General features: G+C 46.5%; 1 protein-coding gene across 2 annotated transcripts in view; it reads right to left on the bottom strand.

The window, feature by feature from the left end:
• The window catches only part of LOC139368642 (plexin-A1-like), a 304,007-nt gene that overhangs the window by 261,688 nt on the left and 23,605 nt on the right, over positions 1-18,714 (bottom strand). For both annotated transcript variants that reach the window (XM_071107765.1, XM_071107766.1), the window contains exon 2: positions 3,500-4,869. In XM_071107765.1, coding sequence (XP_070963866.1) covers positions 3,500-4,672 — 1,173 coding nt within the window. In that variant the 5' untranslated portion in view covers positions 4,673-4,869. The remainder of the gene's footprint in view (positions 1-3,499; positions 4,870-18,714) is intronic.

Genomic DNA, 18,714 nt, shown 5'->3' with positions numbered 1-18,714 from the left:
TTTCTACAGACGGCCACATAGAGAAGTCAGAGTAGAACATTTCTTAGAAGACACATTAATCATCACCTTTGTGCACAAAACATCCATTCAATTATTCAAATAATTTGTCGCTGGGGCAGATTCTTTCTTCATCACTTATAGCCGAATGTAGCAACATTTTATAAACATCCAATGTCTAGTCATGTTTTCTGATGACATGATGGTGTCGTCGCCGCACGCGCTGCTCCCTGTGTGCACTAAGTGCTGGTCCGCATGTGATGTTGGTCCGTATAAACCGGATATAGACGGTTCATGAATCGACGTGTGCGAACGTGAGTAGATTACCTTGAAAACAACGGGCAGACATATTGAACGCAGTCTCCAGTTCTTACTAGACCTCAGTGGCCCAGACAATGAAGACACATTTGGTGGGAGTCTTGTTTATACACAGAGTGAAGGAACGCTGTTATGCATCCCAATGCTTCTCCTTCACAGCCCAAGAAGACGTGACACAGCTCCACACACCACCAAAGAATGCAGTCTTTGCTGGTTCATTGCCGCTGCTATTTTGCTATTTTATGAATTTTGAGGACATGCTGAAAGGCTCATTAGCAATGCTAAAACTGTTGTCTTTATGGACACAATACACAGCTTTGCAAATGAGCCCGCAGCTGGCAAGAAAGGTGACCCGTAACTTTCAGACTGTAAGTACTTCTTTACAATGGACTGGCCATAAACTGGAAAGGAGGAGGAGTTTGAGTGAGCTAATAAAATCAGCAGCCGGCCACTTGGGGCCATTTTGGAATAGCTCCCTTCAAGATGGCGACGGCCATGATGCCCATATCAAGCTGTCATTAGCGGAGACAATATTACGTCTGTCATTACAGCGCATGACAAGCAGGCAGCAACCTCACACTCTAGTCATCTGTCTGTCAGTGTACTGATCTACAGGCTGAAACTGTGTGTGTTTGAGCTGCAGCTTCTCTCAGCTGACTTCATTATGAATCTATCAGTGATATGTTCCAACTGGAAGTGACAAAACATGTCGGAATCCATGACAGATAGTTCAAATGGTGGTCAAGACCCTCGTTATAGGTATAAATGTCTTTGTGTAAAATCATCTCTGAGCTCTGATCATCAATACAGTAATACAGTCCAAGGTCATGCTAACGACCTGGAGAGGCTGTCTGGCTGTATAAAATCATCGTTATATCCCCATGACATGCCCTTGATCGATCACAAGCACCAGAGCAGATGGTAATAAAGGACAATCATGTACTGTATCACATTTAAATATCATGCATAGTCTTATATAGTGACTCAGTCATGGTGGGCAGAAGAGAGACATCAAGTGTACAGTCTGACCAGCCATACTCTGCCTGCCTGCCTGCCTGTCTGTCATACGCCTCTGTGTGCATCTCTCTCTCTCCCCATCTCTCTCTCCCTCTCCCTCCCTCTCTCCCTGTCTCTGTCCCTCTATCTGTCCCTGTTTCTATTGCATTTGTTCCAATAGATATTCCAGTGCTGTTTTGGCGCATCCTGTGCGTGCTTTGAGCCACTGTGGTTTCGGAGAGAAGGTGACATGAATTGCTTGTGTGTGGTGTTAGTGAGGCCGAGGGGCTTCTGATTTGAGGGGGATTGTTAACAAGCACAACTGAATAACAGACGGTGAGGACAGGGCTACCTCTTAAATTGCAACCTATTCCTGACATAGTGCACTACTTTTGACCACTACTTATGCACATCATAGGAAATAGGGTGCCATTTCAGACGCAGTCCAAGTGAATAATGTACGAGCTGGACGAAGGGACGTCGGCGTGGTGTGTGTGTGTCGCTGGAGGAGCCTCGTCGGAGGGAGGGAGCGTAATCCTTTCATCTGCTCCAGTCAGGCATGATGCCGTTGTTACCTCAGTAGATTGCCCCCAGCCTGCCATTAGAATAGCCACGGTTATTACCATTAATACAAGCTAGAGAGCTGTCTGCTCACTGTCTGCCAAGCACCAATCACAGAGAGAAGACGCCCCCACTACTCCTCTCTCTTCTCCTCTCCACGACCGTGGTAGGATCGAGAGAGAGAGGGAGAAAGTGAGGGGGTGGGGAAGGGAGAGAGAGAGAGAGAGAGAGAGAGCGCGAGGGAGAAAAAGAAAGACACAGAGAGAGAATACCCCACCCATGTCCACGACACAGAGCCAGGCCCAGGGAGACGAGAGCTGCTTCAAGGCACTGTTAAACCCTGCTTTAGAAAAATACTTCTATCTCACACCAATCATTTAACCTCACATCTATCTGTCCTTGTGCCCTAGCCTGGCCCTAGCAGAGGAAAACATATCAGGGAGACTATATAGGATTGCAACATGAGAAATGGCAGACTGACACTACCAAATCAAAATTAAATTAAATTGTATTGGTTGTGTACACAAATTTGCAGATGTTATCGCAGATGCAGCGAAATGCTTGTGTTTCTAACAGTGCAGTAATACCTAGCAATAAAAAATAGACACATAATAAAAATTAAGAAATTAAGAAATATCAGAACGAGCAATGTCATAGACTGGAAAAATAATGTATACTGTATTTATACTGTACAGATGTGTTCTACATGTAAACATTACCACAGTGACCCATGTTCAATGTTCAAGCCACGGGAGAACTCAGGAGATTCCTGTGTTCTGTGTATTTCCCCTGGCCTGTGAGAGGAAGAGAGGAAGCCTGCCTGCCTTTATGCCTAGCCTGGGTGATTAGGGCATCAAACATGCATGCTCACACTCACCCTCCCTGCGCCGACCTTCCCTCTGCCCCAGCCCCGACTCCAACCCCAGCCTGCAGCCTCCAGGCCAGGAGTCCCGTGGGGACAGGGGTGACATGCTAGGCCACAGACGACAGCCTCAGGACTATATAAATCAATTAGAGCCAGAAGAGCGGGAAGACTCCCAGCAAACACAGTGACGGCCCGCACATCCCACACACCGGCCTAATGATGTGGCAACACACAGCTAAGGTGGGCGCATCCATAAAGAGACAGGAGGAGAGAGAGGATAGAGTGGGATGCTGGGAGAGGAGAGAGGGGGAGGAAAGGGCGGATAGAGGGAGGGTCAGAGGAAGAAAAAAGACAGACATCTCCACAGATATGTCTGCGATCTGAAAAGGCCTATGAGGTTAGCTGCTTCCGCTGTGACTCAGTTGATTGACTTGAGTTATTTGGATAGAGTTCTAACTCCAATGTTGTGGATGTGTGAGTCAGTGAGTGTGTCTAATTGAGATCTAGCTGGGATGGGTAGGCCCCCACAGACAGCAGCTCTCAGGAGGGCTGAATGTCTGCTCTCTCTACTCTCTACTCCCTACCCTACATATGCTCCAGTCCTCAGGGACAGACCGGAAGGAGTCTCTCTCTCTCACACACACTGGATTTAGGAAGATAGAAATGGAAGCATCACCCAGAAAGAGGTGCTTTACCAAAATACGTCCACTTCATCATCACAATAACCATCATTCATTCACACACAGTGAAAGTTGGACTTACTGAGTTGATGCAGGCTAGTTCCTTGTTGAGCAGCCAGGGCAGTGACAGTTTCCCCTCTCCCCTGTAGCAGGACTGGATACGCTCCTTGATCTTCTCCTTGATGCGGCGCAGCGTGAACAGGCACAGGGCTGACTCCTTGGGGGGCTTGGCCCGGTTCTTCTGGCCCTGGGCGAACACCGTGAACAGCACCTCGTCCTGCTCTGAGATGCCCAGCGATCGCGCCAGCTTGGTCCCGGGTCGGCTGAGGTAGGCGTCCTGCACCAGACGATACTCCACCCCGTCCTTGGTGCAGCCGATGGGGAACTCCACGTAGGAGTAGAACTTGGGGTCGTCCACGCAGAGACGGACGATCTTAGAGGTGAAGAACTGCTCCCCGCTGGCGTCGGGCGAGGTGAGCTGGGTATCCAGCTGCAGGGTCAGATAGTAGACAAACTGCTCGCTGCTGAAGCCGTAGATGTAGTAGATGTCGAAGGCGGGGAACTTGGAGAGCGTGTCCGAGGGTATCTTGAGCTGCGAGGACACAAACTCGTCCTGGTAGACGAAGCTGAACATGTCGGCATTCTCCTCGTTGGCCATCAGCTTGCGGCTGGAGAGCGTGGGGAAGTACTCTGACTTGCCGTCGATGGGCGTGCCCACAAACAGCTTGCCAGCCCCTCCCCCGCCCCCGGCCGCGTCTCCACCGATGACTACCCCAGACATGGTGCCAGCCTCGGCCACGCTGGACAGGTAGTGCTCCTTACGGTGGTGCGGCTCACCCAACTTGAACAGGTCGTCCAACCGAAGGAACTGGCAGATGCCTTGGGAGGTGCTGCCACAGGCGATCAGGCGGTTCTGACCGTAGTCCAGCAGCAGCAGCTTGTTGACGTTACTGGTCTGGGCCAGTTCATGGGGGCAGGATTGGACACCCGGAGGGGGGTAACACTTCTCATTGTCCACCACAGGGCCTGTAACGTGGTTGCGTAGCTTGGTCAGGTTGCTGGACAGCTTGAAGATCCAGTTGACGGCTCCCAGATACACCTCACCTGTCTTGTTGTGGACCACCAGGTGTGTGAGCCCCCCCTCTGGAGGGGAGAATGTCCTGAGGTTGCTGGGAATGGTGGCTAACACCCCTGACAACAGGAGGAGGAAGGGTAGGAGAGGGCCTCCCAGGGATGGGGTGGGGTGGCAGATCATGTTGGGCTCTGGTAGGTGAGGAGAGGTTCCTGAGTGTGTGTGTGTTCTTCTTCCTCTACTGAAGCTGTGGCTGTCCTACACCAGGCTGAAGGAAGGAAGGGAGGGGATGGTGGTGTAGCTCTGGCCTGGCGTCCTCTGGGCTCCGTGTCTCTGCTCTGTCGTCTATAACATCGTCCCCAGAGCCTCGGCCGCCAGCCCTGCGAACAGAAGGAAAAAAATACATTAGGAGACAGGACCAGGGAACGCTCTCTCCATATCGATTGGCTAGGGTTTTAAAAGCTCTGCCAGCCACACAGAGCGGTGAGGGCAAAAAATTGTCATAATACATAAACATTCATTAATTACAGTAGGGCTTTAAGGGGAATCCTATACAACATTTAATGAGCATGTCAGGCTGCCAGTCAGAGCTATCACTAACTCAACACAGAGCATTAGGCTCCATTAAGCATTAAGCATTTCACTGTACCGTGTGCACGTGACCAATAAACTTTGATTTAATTTGACAGATCATGGTGTGTCCTCATTTATATTCTACACACACTCACTGCATCATCACCATCACCTGCAGCACTGGAGCAGGCGGACATGCAAGATACAGCTAGAAAGACATCCCCTACTGGGTACTGGGATAGGAAAGTTCACCCAATCACAATAAAGAATGACTTAGGTAAAGGTAAAGTGCCTTTATACTCAAACATAGAGAACTCTCAGTGCTGTCAGTATGGCCTGAATATAGAAGGGGCAGACTTCGTAAGAATACACGTTCATTTTTCTATTGCACTACAATAGTAAGTGTAATAGATGAAGCGAACACTATAAAAGTATCAGGATGAGAAATTAAATATTACATTGGAAATGAAGAACTAGGGTTGCAAAGGGAGGGTATATTACTGGTAACTTGAAGTTTTCCAGTAAACTACCAGAATTCTGGTAACTTTCATGTTTTTATTTTATTTTCTCACATGACTAGTGGCCTTTTTGGGTACTTCAGATTTTCACAGGTGTCTGTAATTATCTCTGGCCCTTATCGGATGTAAAATATATAAAATAATAAAATATTATGATTTTACAATATAAAATAGAATGACAAAACTGTAAAACATTATCTTAAATATAAACCATCAACTTAAAGAAAATTATTGGTGTTTAATCTGATATATTTTTTATACACTTTTATTTATTTTACTATGTGAATATGTCTTTGTTGTAAATATGTTGGTGCCCAACTGGTGGCAGATGTGAAAAAAGTGAATACTGTAGTTGGAAGAGTTGCCGATTTGATAGAAATAATTTCATTGCTGATTAGTTGATAAGTTAACTATTTTCTCTTGAACCATATTGTCTATCCACTAGAAACTCATGCACAATATGAACACAGGTATAATAAATGAATAATATATATGAATATATATATATATTTTTTAAAAGTTATTCAAGTATAAATGACCAATACCATAGATTACCATAAATGACCTGTTAATTACCTACATTAATTCCAGTAACTTAGCTTTGAAGAACAAAACAAAGAGGTTGACCGCACCACTCAGACCTTAAGGGGCCGCTTTAGGAGACCCTGTTACGTTCCCTCTCTCTCTCAACCCTCTCTTTCACCCTTCAGCCTCTCTCTCACACTCCAGGCCCAGACAGACAGTTAATAACTGCTTTCAACTCCCAGTCCCTGTCTTACATCAGCCATCACGATCTGCTATATGAACCCACTGTTCTACAGCCCATCAAGACAATGGGCACACTGTGTGATGGCTGGCGTTGGTGTTTGAGTCACAAAACCCACCGTAGTCTCAACTCTCAGCTCATTCACCACGCCAAGCCACACTCACTGATGTAAATTAGAGCAATGAAAGGCTTCAGATCACACATGCATACACTCATATTCACACACACAAGCATGAATGCGTACCCATTATAATCACAGATCTGTGACTCAACACACAGAGGCAATGGTTCGAGAGCACTAGTCTGAGATATTTCTCTGTAAATGGTGACATCAAAATGATATTATATATATATCACAGGTGAATCTATCAGGTGCACAACTATGACAACGTTCTGTCACTGTGACAAAAAAATAAACAGTCAAAATGCCACACTTAAACTAATTTGACCTTGTCCCTGAACCGTGATTGAATCTGAAAACTGAATATGTCAGTGCTTTAACTGAATTAGGACAAAAAACAGCTGGAAAACATTGAGTGAAAAGCAACTGTTTCATGTCTTGCAAAGAGATCAGCTAGCTAGAATATGAATTAGATTAACGACAGCAATGTTACTATTAAGATGTTTGAAGAGAAACAAGAGGGTCTGGATGAGAGACAGAGGTAGAAGAAAGGGCGGAAGAGAGAAGTTTGAGTGGAAGAGGGATGGAAAAGGAGAAAACAGCATAGGAACTGAGTGGTCGTTACTCTTTATGGCAAAACAATTCCCTTTCCATCCCCGAGAGACGGAGGATGTTGATGATGGCTGCTCTTAGCAAGTCAGCCAGTCAGTCAGTTATTTAGTCAGCAAGTCAGCCAGTCAGTCAGTTATTTAGTCAGCCAGCCAGCCAGTCAGTCAGTTATTTAGCCAGCCAGCCAGTCAGTCAGTTATTTAGTCAGCCAGCCAGCCAGCCAGTCAGTTATTTAGCCAGCCAGTCAGTCAGCCAGTTATTTAGCCAGCCAGCCAGTCAGTCAGTTATTTAGTCAGCCAGCCAGCCAGTCAGTCAGTTATTTAGTCAGTCAGCCAGCCAGTCAGTCAGTCAGTTATTTAGTCAGCCAGCCAGCCAGTCAGTCAGTTATTTAGTCAGCCAGTCAGTCAGTCAGTTATTTAGTCAGCCAGCCAGCCAGTCAGTCAGTCAGTTATTTAGTCAGTCAGCCAGCCAGTCAGTCAGTCAGTTATTTAGTCAGCCAGCCAGCCAGTCAGTCAGTTATTTAGTCAGCCAGCCAGCCAGTCAGTCAGAAATGCACCTGAACTCACAGGGCTGTCCATGGTAGAGGTGAGGGCCCTCGGAGTGTGGTGTCAGGAAAATAACCTCACACTCAACGTCAACAAAACTAAGGAGATGATTGTGGACTTCAGGAAACAGCAGAGGGAACACCCCCCTATCCACATCGATGGAACAGTAGTGGAGAGGGTAGCAAGTTTTAAGTTCCTCGGCATACACATCACAGACAAACTGAATTGGTCCACTCACACAGACAGCATTGTGAAGAAGGTGCAGCAGCGCCTCTTCAACCTCAGGAGGCTGAAGAAATTCGGCTTGTCACCAAAAGCACTCACTAACTTCTACAGATGCACAATCGAGAGCATCCTGGCGGGCTGTATCACCGCCTGGTACGGCAACTGCTCCGCCCTCAACCGTAAGGCTCTCCAGAGGGTAGTGAGGTCTGCACAACGCATCACCGGGGGCAAACTACCTGCCCTCCAGGACACCTACACCACCCGATGTCACAGGAAGGCCATAAAGATCATCAAGGACATCAACCACCCGAGCCACTGCCTGTTCACCCCGCTATCATCCAGAAGGCGAGGTCAGTACAGGTGCATCAAAGCTGGGACCGAGAGACTGAAAAACAGCTTCTATCTCAAGGCCATCAGACTGTTAAACAGCCACCACTAACATTGAGTGGCTGCTGCCAACACACTGACACTGACTCAACTCCAGCCACTTTAATAATGGGAATTGATGGGAAATGATGTAAATATATCACTAGCCACTTTAAACAATGCTACCTTATATAATGTTACTTACCCTACATTATTCATCTCATATGCATACGTATATACTGTACTCTATATCATCGACTGTATCCTTATGTAATACATGTATCACTAGCCACTTTAACTATGCCACTTTGTTTACATACTCATCTCATATGTATATACTGTACTCGATACCATCTACTGTATCTTGCCTATGCTGCTCTGTACCATCACTCATTCATATATCCTTATGTACATATTCTTTATCCCCTTACACTGTGTACAAGACAGTAGTTTTAGAATTGTTAGTTAGATTACTTGTTGGTTATTACTGCATTGTCGGAACTAGAAGGACACGCATTTCGCTATACTCGCATTAACATCTGCTAACCATGTGTATGTGACAAATAAAATTTGATTTGATTTGATTTGATTTAGAGGAAATGCAAGGCAGAATAAATTCATCAATGGGTTTGGCTGCAGAGAGCAGAGCAGAATGGTTACCAGAGGAAGACTGAGGCAGGTTATGTTGTGGACGGACGGACGGCTCGGCTGGGCTCGGCTCAACCTGCCTCCTCGGATAATGGCCCCTGAGCCATAGCGCCAACACTGATTTATTGCTTGTGGCATATCAATTACAGCACCGGCCACAAAACTGGGGCCTCATACTTAAGCAAATTTATACACACTGCATCTTTAACATGGAGGTCACATCGGAGTCTGTGTGAGAGAGGCAAGCCACAGGCAGCACCAGGAACACACCGCATATGATTTATCATTTCTATGATTTTATTTGGATCCCCATTAGCTATTGAAGAAGCAGCAGCTATTCTTCCCTCGGTCCACACAAAACATAGAACATGACAAGATACACCACACTAATGTGCAGGAACAGCAGCACAAATGTAAACTAAGAACACTATGACTAAAGAACAATATGGCCAATTTAAAAAAGAACAAAAAACAGAAAATAAAGAAATTAATCATATTAAGAATAGTGTGTGTGTGTGTGTGTGTCTCTTCACAGTCCGCGTTGTTCCTTGAGGTGTTGTTTTATCTGTTTTTAAAACTGATTTTATTGCCAGCCTGATGAGTTACCTGTAGCAGAGATGTCTATCCATCCTGTTCTATCGATGTTTCACAGATATGCAAACACACTTATGTATGCACACACATACAGTATGCACTCCCAAGCAACAGTATAAACATTAAGGCTACAGCTTTGTGTATTCAGTGAAACATAAACAGTGGGGCAAAAAAGTATTCAGTCAGCCACCAATTGTGCATGTTCTCCCACTTAAAAAGATGAGAGAGGCCTGTAATGTTCATCATAGGTACACTTCAACTATGACAGACAAAATTAGAAAAAAAATCCAGAAAATCACATTGTAGGATTTTTAATGCATTTATTTGCAAATGATGGTGGAAAATAAGTATTTGGTCACCTACAAACAAGCAAGATTTCTGGCTCTCACTGACCTGTAATTTCTTTAAGTTATTGTGACAGGGTAGGACCGAAGTTTTGGTCGGTGTTTCATAGGGGACCCTATAATCTTTGGCTACATTCAAATGTTTTCTCTTAGCTACTTCATGTAGCTAACATATTCATGCTTTGCCTTTTCCGCTTTGATTAAGAAGATGCTGTCTTAGCTCTAGCTATGTTTGCACTGACATAGTACATTTTTGATCTAGCTAGCTAGCCAGCTAACTAGCGATTAGCAGCTAACACGATTTAGCCACAACTTGCTAGAAAAATACAAACCAGCTGTTTGCAGACAGTAAGAAAAACAAAATGTAATTATTGAACCCAACAAAATAATGTATTGATTTAATTCATTAAAAATCCATGTCCTCCAAATCAAGGTTTCACAATTATTGGCACCCTTAAATGTTATTGTACATCTACCAAAATTAAACAAGGAATTAAATTCCACTTATTTAAGTTTATCTACGTGTTAATGAAGTATATTGAGCCATTACATCACTTCCTGTTTCACTAGGGTATAAAAATGAGGTAACACACATGCAATATCCTTTTGTCATCCAACACCATGAAGAAAAGAAATGAACTGGCAGTTCAAAAGAGACAGATGTTCGTAGACCTTCATAAATCTGCTAATGGCTACAAGAAGATCCACAAACTATTGAATATACCACTGAGCACTGTCAGGGCAATTATTTAAAAATTCAAAAGATATGGAACAGTCAAAAACCTCACAGGTAGAGGACGCAAAAGCATTTTGCCCCCTAGGATAGGGAGGATGATCGTGAGAGAAGTAACAAAATCCACAAGAATCACTGTGAAAGAATTGCAGGCCTTGGTGGCATCTTGGGGTCACCAGGTTTCAAAAAGCACAATCAGACACCACCTCCACAACCACAGGCTCTTTGGAAGGGTTTCCAGAAGAAAGCCCTTTCTGACACCAAGACACAGACACAAGCACATCGAGTTTGCAAAACGTCATTTAAATTATGATTGGAAGAAGGTGCCCTGGTCAGATGAGACCAAAATTGAACGTTTTGGTCAGATACAACATCGGCATGTTTGGCGTCGAAACAGAGATGCATACAAGGAGAGGCACCTCATACCCACGGTGAAACAGAGATGCATACAAGGAGAGGCACCTCATACCCACGGTGAAACAGAGATGCATACAAGGAGAGGCACCTCATGCTCACGTGAAATATGGTGGTGGGTCTGTGATGTTTTGGGGCTGTTTTAATTCCAGAGTTCCAGGGGCGCTGGTGAAGATTGATGGCATAATGAATTCAACCAAGTATCAGACAATCTGGTTGCCTCTGCCAGAAGGCTGGGACTTGGCCGTATGTGGACTTTCCAACAAGACAATTACCCAAAACATACCTCAAGATCCACACAGAAATGGTTCTGTGACAACAAAATCAATGTTCTACCATGGCCATCTCAGTCGCTGGAACTCGATCCAATCAAAAACCTGTGGGCTGAGTGGAAGAGGGCAGTTGATAAGCGCAAACCCAAGAATGTGAAGGCTCTTGAAAGGACCTGCATAGAGGAATGGTCCAAATTCCCTCCAAATGTGTTCCTTAACCTTGTCAAACATTACAGGAAAAGCCTCCATGCTGTTATCCTTACCAGAGGTGGTGGCACTAAGTACTAAATGAGGAGTGCCAATAATTATGAAACCTTGATTTTGGTGAAATGTATTTTGTATTAAATAATTGTATGATTTTGGTTGGTTCCATTGAAACATTAATAAAGTACAGTATTTCTCACATGTTGGCATTTTGAGTTTATCTCCATAATTATATTGTTTATTTTTTTTAAGTATTGTTTGTGCATTGCCAGTTTATGTGCCAGTAATTTTGGAGCCCACTGTATATAGGGAAGGTAATCAGGGAGGTGATGGAGTCCAGGTGAGTCTGATGACGCGCAGGTGCGCGTAACAATGGCGACAGGTGTGCTCCATAACGAGCAGCTTGATGACCTAGAGGCCGGAGAGGGAACACACGTGACAGGGATCAAATGTATTTCACAGATTGAGTCATATAATATTAGGCCTAGTGATTATTTCTCAGTATCTACTTGCGAGCGGCCGAACATGCAGCTTTCTGCAAAGGTGTAAACTTTCGTAGGCTGATGGAAGGCTACTCAGAGTTAGTCTGCCTTACAGTGAAGCCTAATCAGACGTGCTCATTGTGGTTCTAACAGGCAATGTGTCCTGGTGTACACTGCTCAAATGATATGGAAAAACACCCCGAGTGCATCAGACATGAATACAACAATACAAACAGTAACAACAGCACAACAAAATTGATAAACCGTTTTCTTTTGCAGGGGCCTTGTCATTGCAACTAGTGCTTTGTAAATGCACTGAACCACAATGGTGACACACGGAGCAAAGCAAAACTTTCCTGTGGTCAACACCATTCATCTTGAGGCCACGAGGGAGAGGGTGCAAAATGCAATCTGTTCATTATATCATATAGAAATTGGACATATCTATTTTAATACAGACAATGACAAATGACCCAATGGATCATGATAATTCTCTGGTAAAAAAGTGGGGGTGCACCCCTATTTTGAAAGTGGGGGTGCAGCTGCTCCATCTGCTCAATTAATAACTGTGCTCCTTGTGTGACAGGGGGCGGGGCTAGGTCTGGCGTGAGTGAGAGAGAGCAGAGACAGACGACTCAGGTTGCGGAGTAAACTATAAAAATGGACGGTACACAAGGCAGAGTAGCATATCACATTTAACAAACCAAACATGAAATTCCATTATAGAAGGTAAAGTAAAAACCCAAACTTGTCCATGCATCAATACAGGTATATAGTCAAATATGTTATACTGCCAAGCCCTTTGGCAGATGACAACAGGTTTAGCCAGATACTTCAACAAGATAGGACTTCTATTTAGAATGATTCTACAAGGCTTACAGAGAGTGAACTAATAGTTCAAATCATGTTCACCTCACACTACTCTGGTGGCAATTCACAGGCTTCTGGAGTGAAGGAGGGATAGATGGAGTGAAAGAGAGAAAGGAGGGATGGATGGATGGATGGAGTGAAAGAGAGAGAGGATGGATGGATGGATGGATGGATGGATGGATGGATGGATGGAGTGAAAGAGAGAGAGGATGGATGGATGGAGTAAAAGATAGAGAGGAGGGATGGATGTAGTGAAAGACAGAGAGGAGGGATGGATGGAGTAAAAGACAGAGAGGATGGATGGATGGAGTAAAAGACAGAGAGGAGGGATGGATGGATGGAGTGAAAGAGAGAGGAGGGATGGATGGAGAGAAAGAGAGAGAGGATGGATGGAGTAAAAGACAGAGAGGAGGGATGGATGTATTGAAAGACAGAGAGGAGGGATGGGTGGAGTAAAAGACAGAGAGGAGGGATGGATGTAGTGAAAGACAGAGAGGAGGGATGGGTGGAGTAAAAGAGAGAGAGGAGGGATGGATGGATGGAGTAAAAGACAGAGAGGAGGGGTGGATGTAGTGAAAGACAGAGAGGAGGGATGGATGGAGTGAAAGAGAGAGAGGATGGATGGAGTAAAAGACAGAGAGGAGGGGGATGGAGTGAAAGACAGAGGTGGAGGGATGGATGGAGTAAAAGACAGAGAGGAGGGATGGATGTAGTGAAAGACAGAGAGGAGGGGTGGATGGAGTAAAAGACAGAGAGGAGGGATGGATGTAGTGAAAGACAGAGAGGATGGATGGATGGAGTGAAAGACAGAGAGGAGGGATGGATGGAGTAAAAGACAGAGAGGATGGATGGATGGAGTGAAAGACAGAGAGGTGGGATGGATGGAGTGAAAGAGAGAGGATGGATGGATGGAGTAAAAGACAGAGAGGATGGATGGATGGAGTAAAAGACAGAGAGGAGGGATGGATGGAGTAAAAGACAGAGAGGATGGATGGATGGAGTAAAAGACAGAGAGGAGGGATGGATGGAGTAAAAGACAGAGAGGATGGATGGATGGAGTAAAAGACAGAGAGGAGGGATGGATGGAGTAAAAGACAGAGAGGAGGGATGGATGGAGTAAAAGACAGAGAGGATGGATGGATGGAGTAAAAGACAGAGAGGAGGGGTGGATGGAGTAAAAGACAGAGAGGAGGGATGGATGGAGTAAAAGACAGAGAGGATGGATGGATGGAGTAAAGGACAGAGAGGAGGGATAGATGTAGTGAAAGACAGAGGGGAGGGGTGGATGGAGTAAAAGACAGAGAGGAGGGATGGTTGTAGTGAAAGAGAGAGGATGGATGGATGGAGTAAAAGACAGAGAGGAGGGATGGATGGAGTGAAAGACAGAGAGGAGGGATGGATGGAGTGAAAGAGAGAGGATGGATGGAGTAAAAGACAGAGAGGAGGGATGGATGTAGTAAAAGACAGAGAGGAGGGATGGATGGAGTAAACGACAGAGAGGAGAGATGGATGGAGTGAAAGACAGAGAGGAGGGATGGATGGAGTAAAAGACAGAGAGGAGGGATGGATGGAGTAAAGGACAGAGAGGAGGGGGATGGAGTGAAAGACAGAGAGGAGGGATGGATGGAGTAAAAGACAGAGAGGAGGGATGGATGGAGTAAAAGACAGAGAGGAGGGGGATGGAGTAAAAGACAGAGAGGAGGGATGGATGGAGTGAAAGACAGAGAGGAGGGATGGATGGAGTGAAAGACAGAGAGGATGGATGGAGTAAAAGACAGAGAGGAGGGATGGATGGAGTAAACGACAGAGAGGAGGGATGGATGGAGTAAACGACAGAGAGGAGGGATGGATGGAGTAAAAGACAGAGAGGATGGATGGATGGAGTAAACGACAGAGAGGAGAGATGGATGGAGTGAAAGACAGAGAGGAGGGATGGATGGAGTAAAAGACAGAGAGGAGGGATGGATGGAGTAAAAGACAGAGAGGAGGGATGGATGGAGTAAAAGACAGAGAGGAGGGATGGATGGAGTAAAGGACAGAGAGGAGGGGGATGGAGTGAAAGACAGAGAGGAGGGGGATGGAGTGAAAGACAGAGGTGGAGGGATGGATGGAGTAAAAGACAGAGAGGAGGGATGGATGTAGTGAAAGACAGAGAGGAGGGATGGATGGATGGATGGAGTGAAAGAGAGAGGAGGGGGATGGAGTGAGAGACAGAGGTGGAGGGATGGATGGAGTAAAAGACAGAGAGGAGGGATGGATGGAGTAAAAGACAGAGAGGAGGGGTGGATGTAGTGAAAGAGAGAGAGGAGGGATGGATGGAGTAAAAGACAGAGAGGAGGGATGGATGGAGTAAAAGACAGAGAGGAGGGATGGATGGAGTAAACGACAGAGAGGAGAGATGGATGTAGTAAAAGACAGAGAGGAGGGATGGATGGAGAAAAAGACAGAGAGGAGGGGGATGGAGTGAAAGACAGAGAGGAGGGGTGGATGGAGTAAAAGACAGAGAGGAAGGATGGATGGAGTAAAAGACAGAGAGGAGGGATAGATGTAGTGAAAGACAGAGAGGAGGGATGGATGGAGTAAAAGACAGAGGAGGGATGGATGGAGTAAAAGACAGAGAGGAGGGGTGGATGTAGTGAAAGAGAGAGAGGATGGATGAATGTAGTGAAAGACAGAGAGGAGGGGTGGATGGAGTAAAAGACAGAGAGGAGGGATGGATGGAGTAAAAGACAGAGAGGAGGGATGGATGGAGTAAAAGACAGAGAGGAGGGATGGATGGAGTAAAGGACAGAGAGGAGGGATGGATGGAGTAAAAGACAGAGAGGAGGGATGGATGTAGTGAAAGACAGAGAGGAGGGGTGGGTGGAGTAAACGACAGAGAGGAGAGATGGATGGAGTAAAAGACAGAGAGGAGGGTGGATGTAGTAAAAGACAGAGAGGAGAGATGGATGGAGTAAAAGACAGAGAGGAGGGATGGATGGAGTGAAAGACAGAGAGGAGAGATGGATGGAGTAAAAGACAGAGAGGAGGGATGGATGGAGTGAAAGACAGAGAGGAGGGATGGATGGATGGAGTAAAAGACAGAGAGGAGGAATGGATGGAGTGAAAGACAGAGAGGAGGGGTGGGTGGAGTAAACGACAGAGAGGAGAGATGGATGGAGTAAAAGACAGAGAGGAGGGATGGATGGAGTAAAAGACAGAGAGGAGGGATGGATGGAGTAAAAGACAGAGAGGAGGGGGATGGAGTAAAAGACAGAGAGGAGGGATGGATGGAGTGAAAGACAGAGAGGAGGGATGGATGGAGTGAAAGACAGAGAGGATGGATGGAGTAAAAGACAGAGAGGAGGGATGGATGGAGTAAACGACAGAGAGGAGGGATGGATGGAGTAAACGACAGAGAGGAGGGATGGATGGAGTAAAAGACAGAGAGGATGGATGGATGGAGTAAACGACAGAGAGGAGAGATGGATGGAGTGAAAGACAGAGAGGAGGGATGGATGGAGTAAAAGACAGAGAGGAGGGATGGATGGAGTAAAAGACAGAGAGGAGGGATGGATGGAGTAAAAGACAGAGAGGAGGGATGGATGGAGTAAAGGACAGAGAGGAGGGGGATGGAGTGAAAGACAGAGAGGAGGGGGATGGAGTGAAAGACAGAGGTGGAGGGATGGATGGAGTAAAAGACAGAGAGGAGGGATGGATGTAGTGAAAGACAGAGAGGAGGGATGGATGGATGGATGGAGTGAAAGAGAGAGGAGGGGGATGGAGTGAAAGACAGAGGTGGAGGGATGGATGGAGTAAAAGACAGAGAGGAGGGATGGATGGAGTAAAAGACAGAGAGGAGGGGTGGATGTAGTGAAAGAGAGAGAGGAGGGATGGATGGAGTAAAAGACAGAGAGGAGGGATGGATGGAGTAAAAGACAGAGAGGAGGGATGGATGGAGTAAACGACAGAGAGGAGAGATGGATGTAGTAAAAGACAGAGAGGAGGGATGGATGGAGAAAAAGACAGAGAGGAGGGGGATGGAGTGAAAGACAGAGAGGAGGGGTGGATGGAGTAAAAGACAGAGAGGAAGGATGGATGGAGTAAAAGACAGAGAGGAGGGATAGATGTAGTGAAAGACAGAGAGGAGGGATGGATGGAGTAAAAGACAGAGGAGGGATGGATGGAGTAAAAGACAGAGAGGAGGTGTGGATGTAGTGAAAGAGAGAGAGGATGGATGAATGTAGTGAAAGACAGAGAGGAGGGGTGGATGGAGTAAAAGACAGAGAGGAGGGATGGATGGAGTAAAAGACAGAGAGGAGGGATGGATGGAGTAAAAGACAGAAAGGAGGGATGGATGGAGTAAAGGACAGAGAGGAGGGATGGATGGAGTAAAAGACAGAGAGGAGGGATGGATGTAGTGAAAGACAGAGAGGAGGGGTGGGTGGAGTAAACGACAGAGAGGAGAGATGGATGGAGTAAAAGACAGAGAGGAGGGTGGATGTAGTAAAAGACAGAGAGGAGAGATGGATGGAGTAAAAGACAGAGAGGAGGGATGGATGGAGTGAAAGACAGAGAGGAGAGATGGATGGAGTAAAAGACAGAGAGGAGGGATGGATGGAGTGAAAGACAGAGAGGAGGGATGGATGGAGTAAAAGACAGAGAGGAGGAATGGATGGAGTAAACGACAGAGAGGAGGGATGGATGGATGGAGTGAAAGACAGAGAGAGGATGGATGGAGTGAAATACAGAGAGGAGGGATGGATGGAGTAAAAGACAGAGAGGAGGGATGGATGGAGTATACGACAGAGAGGAGGGATGGATGGAGTAAACGACAGAGAGGAGGGATGGATGGATGGAGTAAAAGACAGAGAGGAGGGATGGATGGAGTAAAAGACAGAGAGGAGGGATGGATGGAGTAAACGACAGAGAGGAGGGATGGATGGATGGATGGAGTGAAAGACAAAGAGAGGATGGATGGAGTGAAAGAGAGAGGAGGGATGGATGGAGTGAAAGAGAGAGGAGGGATGGATGGAGTAAACGACAGAAAGGAGGGATGGATGGATGGATGGAGTGAAAGACAGAGAGGAGGGATGGATGGAGTAAACGACAGAGAGCAGGGATGGATGGATGGAGTGAAAGAGAGAGGAGGGATGGATGGAGTAAAAGACAGAGAGGAGGGATGGATGGATGGAGTGAAAGAGAGAGGAGGGACGGATGGAGTAAAAGACAGAGAGGAGGGATGGATGTAGTGAAAGACAGAGAGGAGGGATGGCTGGAGTCAAAGACAGAGAGGAGGGATGGATGGAGTGAAAGACAGAGAGGAGGGTGGATGGAGTGAAAGTCAGAGAGGAGGGTGGATGGAGTAAAAGACAGAGAGGAGGGTGGATGGAGTAAACGACAGAGAGGAGGGTGGATGGAGTGAAAGACAGAGAGGAGGGATGGATGGAGTGAAAGACAGAGAGGAGGGTGGATGGAGTGAAAGACAGAGAGGAGGGATGGATGGAGTAAAAGACAGAGAGGAGGGGGATTGAGGAAAGGACAGTGAGATTGGTCAGAAAACATTGCCCAGCTTCCCAGCTGCAATGCTAATATGAAAACCGGGCCAAGCCTCTCAATCCAGCCCAGAAAAATCCATCATAACAGGAGATTGTTTCCGAAGAGAAGGCAGAATCACCATATCAGCAGCAAAACACAAGTCAATCTGGCATGAAAGTCCTAAAGTAACGAGTGCAGCGGTTTAGCAGGATGAGGTCGGGCCAGAGACTCAATCAGGGCAGGGAGGGGGGAAGGCAGGGAGGGGGGAAAGGCGGGGAGGGGGGAAGGGGGGAAGGCGGGGAGGGGGGAGGGGGGAAGGCAGGGAGGGGGGAAGGCGGGGAGGGGGGAAGGCAGGGAGGGGGGAAGGCGGGGAGGGGGGAAGGCGGGGAGGGGGGAAGGCGGGGAGGGGGGAAAGCAGGGACGG

The sequence above is a fragment of the Oncorhynchus clarkii genome, chromosome 16 (assembly GCF_045791955.1).
Source record: "Oncorhynchus clarkii lewisi isolate Uvic-CL-2024 chromosome 16, UVic_Ocla_1.0, whole genome shotgun sequence".
In the NCBI taxonomy this organism is placed as follows: domain Eukaryota; kingdom Metazoa; phylum Chordata; class Actinopteri; order Salmoniformes; family Salmonidae; genus Oncorhynchus; species Oncorhynchus clarkii.
This window is presented reverse-complemented; position numbering and strand designations above follow the sequence as displayed.